The following is a 3466-nucleotide window of genomic DNA, read 5'->3' as shown; positions in this document are numbered from 1 at the left end:
GGTTCTGACTTATACACAGCTAGTATAACAGGTCAAGCTATAGCTAGAGGTCTCCCATATCAAAAGGTCTGGTTCTTTAATTTAGGGAAATAGGGACATTTGAATTAAAATTGTGACCAAGGCATCTCTAAGGGCAATTGTCTTCCAAAACATAATTCAGAAAGTCCAGACTTCCAGGAGGGTGCAGACGATGTAACAAGGGTTACCATTGGACCAATGGATGTAGGTCCAAGAGGGATATCCAAGGTAATTTCTTGCCATTGGGGAACTATTTGGGGTGTGGAGGCTTTAATAGAGTTAAACTTAATAGAGACTTTGAGATGCACATGTGGATCACTTAGATCCCAAATAGGACTCCATGTTGCCTTCAACTAATTCTCCTACTGGGCTCATTATGTAAAGGAAAGATAGTGTTTTAGAATGGATTTTCATAGCATACAAAGTAAAAAATTAAAGAAAATGTTTCTGACTAAATTATAAAGTAAATCTACATCAATTATCAGGCATAGACCCAGCACAAATCATAGCGCTTTAAACTAATGCTGAGATTACTTCGTTACGGGTAATCAATGAAGACTGGCAAAGAACTCGTGTAATCTCTTCGGGAGAAAGTAACCATCTAATATCCTAAAAGCAAATACCTTTTATTTATAAAAATAACTAATTGCATTCTCTTATGTTTTGTAATTGGAATGCCAATTCCTAAAGTGCCTACATTTTTTACTGATACAAATAAATTAGCAAAGTAATCCAAAGCCCATGTAATTCAGAGAGAGAGAGAGAGACAGAGAGAGACAGAGACAGAGAGAATTGTATGAAGTTCTTACGATTCTATTTGATTTTTCTGAACCTCTCAAAAATAATTACTCTCCATATGAAGAAAGAATTATTTTGCAGACAGAAACTACTGGCAACTAAGAATTAACATTTTTATACAACTGCAATTATTAGAAACAAATTATTAAGTATGACCCATATTTGGTCTCCTACAAGCTTGTCAGGTCAAGTAGCACAAGGAAATGAGGAAATTGACCATTATTAAAACAAGTGTCAGAAGACTCAAAACATCATGAAAAATCCCGTATTAATAGGAACAGTCAAAACTTTTTTCTGTCACTTGGCAACAAGACAAGAAAATTATAAGAAAATGTCCATCTTGTTTTTTGTAGAACCAAACTTCATTACAAATTATAAGTAACCCTCAGGGTATCAAAAGAAGTGAAACAGATGTGTTTCACTTTGTTGAATTTGAAAAAGTGACGTTTGTACACATACCATTGACATATGCTCAGGGTTTCGATGAGCAACTGCTTTGAGCTCTGAAAAGGCTGATTTTATAATTACATAACTCTTGGAAGCAATGGCTAGTATGGGGGTCACCTGTACAAATTAAGAGTGACAATGATATCTCATATGTCTCCAATAAGATGTAGGAATTCTTTGCATATTATAATATAAACCGCAATACAGGTATTCTACACAAGACTACAGGAAAAGTAGTTGTAGGAAGATCTAACTGCACCTTAAAAAATGCTTATAAAGCAAAAAGGAAGAACAAAGGTGTTACCGTCAGAACGGAAGGTGGCAATGTATTGTCGTGGGGACATGGAATTGTTCTTATCCCCACAGGAAATGAGAAGCTATGGATACAATTACAACTAAGAAAGCTCAGATCATCTGAAAACCTTGAACACTGGCAAAAAAAAAAAAAAAAAGTAGAAAAGAGATCCTCCGGAGCAGCCCTGTGTGCAGTGAGGCAGTGTGGGGCCAATGGGCAGCTGAGGAGGGAAGCAGGCAAGGGAAGTACCAGTGCACGCCCAGCGGCCCGGGTACCCTCCCCTTCAGGGCTTGAGGCACTGAGAGGAAAGCCAAACAGAGCAGACTTGCATAAGCAGCAAGGTGCTTCTCAGGTGTCCCAAGACCAGCATCCCTAGGCTTCAGTCGCAGGGCCCGGTTCCTCAACACACCTAGCTCCACCCACCCTCAGAGCTCGTCCCCTCCCATCAAAGTCCTGGCTGCTGCCCTGGCTCTTGGTGGGGAGGGAGACAAAGCAGCAGTCGGCACTGCTACTGCAAAGACAGCTGGCAGAACTCAACAAAAATCCAGAGGAAGGCTTCTCAGCAGGTTTAATAGACGACAATGATCTCTATGGTTGGGAAGTCCTTGTTATTTGTCCTCCAGATACGTTTTGTGAAGGTGGTGTTTTTAAGGCTCATCTCACTTTCCCAAAAGACTATCTCCTCTGGCCTCCTAAAATGAAATTCATTACAGAGGTTTGGCACCCAAATGTTGATAAAAATGGTGATGTTTGTATTTCTATTCTTCTCGAGCCTAGGGAGGATAAATATGGTTATGAGAAGCCAGAGGAACGCTGGCTGCCTATCCATCCTGTAGAAGCCATCATGATTCGTGTCATTTCTATGCTGGCAGATCCTAACGGAGACTCACCTGCACATGTAGATGCTGCGAACAAATGGAGGGAAGACAGAAATGGAGAATTTCCAAAGCAAGTCGCCCACTGTGTAAGAAAAAGCCAAGACACTGCTTTTAAGTGATGTCTATTCGATAGCTGGTGACTTCACTGACTTCAGGGTCTCCAACTGAGAAACACGGCCCTGCTTGTCCTGCACTCTCCCCACCCATCGCTGGACGTCTGCTGTAAGAAGTTGGCAAACTCTGGCTGGAACTGGGCTGCAATAAAACGTGCCAGTCATCAATGCTGACAAGAGCCTAACACGGGCCAACTTACAGATGATTACGCATTTTGAAGTCTAATGAACTCTTTTAACCTTCAGGAAGAATTGTAAACACCTGTGCATAGCATAGCATGATCCGGATAATATATACACTGTTCACGAACATCCACAAACATACCTTGTACCAAATAATGCTGTCTTGTAATAGAATAAGAATCGTGTAACTTCTAAAAGACTTTAGCCGGTTTTCTTTTCCCATTCATTGTTTTTATCTATTCAAACAGATAGCTTAAAGTATGTCAGGTGAAAACCAATAAGGATTAAAAGTTTCCATATAATTTCCTTTACACCATGCAATCTTTCATGACACTCTTTCCATTTACCAATCTTTAATATTTTCTTTATTTTGGCACACTTCCCTTTCCTTCTTTCTCTTCTATCTGCCAGAAAGTTCTCAAATCATTTAGTTAAAATACTGAAGTACTAGTAAATTACTTGATTTTCACGATGACTTCAGAGGTGGGGTCATCACTGGGTGTTTTGTCCTTTTTGTACTCTGATTCGCCCTTCTCTTGGATTGGATGTGACAATAACATTTTCTGGCTGTTGAGAGCTCTTGGTCCTAATCATTATCTCCTGAGAACTTAAAAAAAAAGGAATGTAAAGTCTGTTCTAAGTTCATCTTAATGAAATTTATTCCAAACAATACAAAAATCCAGATTTGGTTTTATTTTTGCCATAAGTTGTCTAATGTTAAGGTTGGATGAATA

The 3466-nt window shown here is 39.4% G+C and overlaps 1 protein-coding gene across 1 annotated transcript; it reads left to right on the top strand.

The window, feature by feature from the left end:
* Window positions 1–216: 216 nt before the first annotated feature.
* Window positions 217–2555, top strand: LOC116913242 (ubiquitin-conjugating enzyme E2 G1-like). The gene is made up of 2 exons (XM_032917405.1): window positions 217–246; window positions 2010–2555. The coding sequence occupies exons 1-2, from the start codon at window positions 217–219 to the stop codon at window positions 2553–2555; spliced, it is 576 nt and encodes a 191-aa protein (XP_032773296.1).
* The last annotated feature ends 911 nt before the right edge of the window (window positions 2556–3466 follow it).

The sequence above is a fragment of the Rattus rattus genome, chromosome 12, assembly GCF_011064425.1.
Source record: "Rattus rattus isolate New Zealand chromosome 12, Rrattus_CSIRO_v1, whole genome shotgun sequence".
Taxonomy (NCBI): Eukaryota; Metazoa; Chordata; class Mammalia; order Rodentia; family Muridae; genus Rattus; species Rattus rattus.
This window is presented reverse-complemented; position numbering and strand designations above follow the sequence as displayed.

Bases quoted from the DNA above. Each gene is read 5' to 3' on its own strand.
- LOC116913242 (XM_032917405.1), top strand. From the start codon at position 217: ATGGATGTAGGTCCAAGAGGGATATCCAAG. The intron at 247-2,009 runs GTAATTTCTTGC...CTCCCATCAAAG, and splicing joins GTCCAAGAGGGATATCCAAG to TCCTGGCTGCTGCCCTGGCT.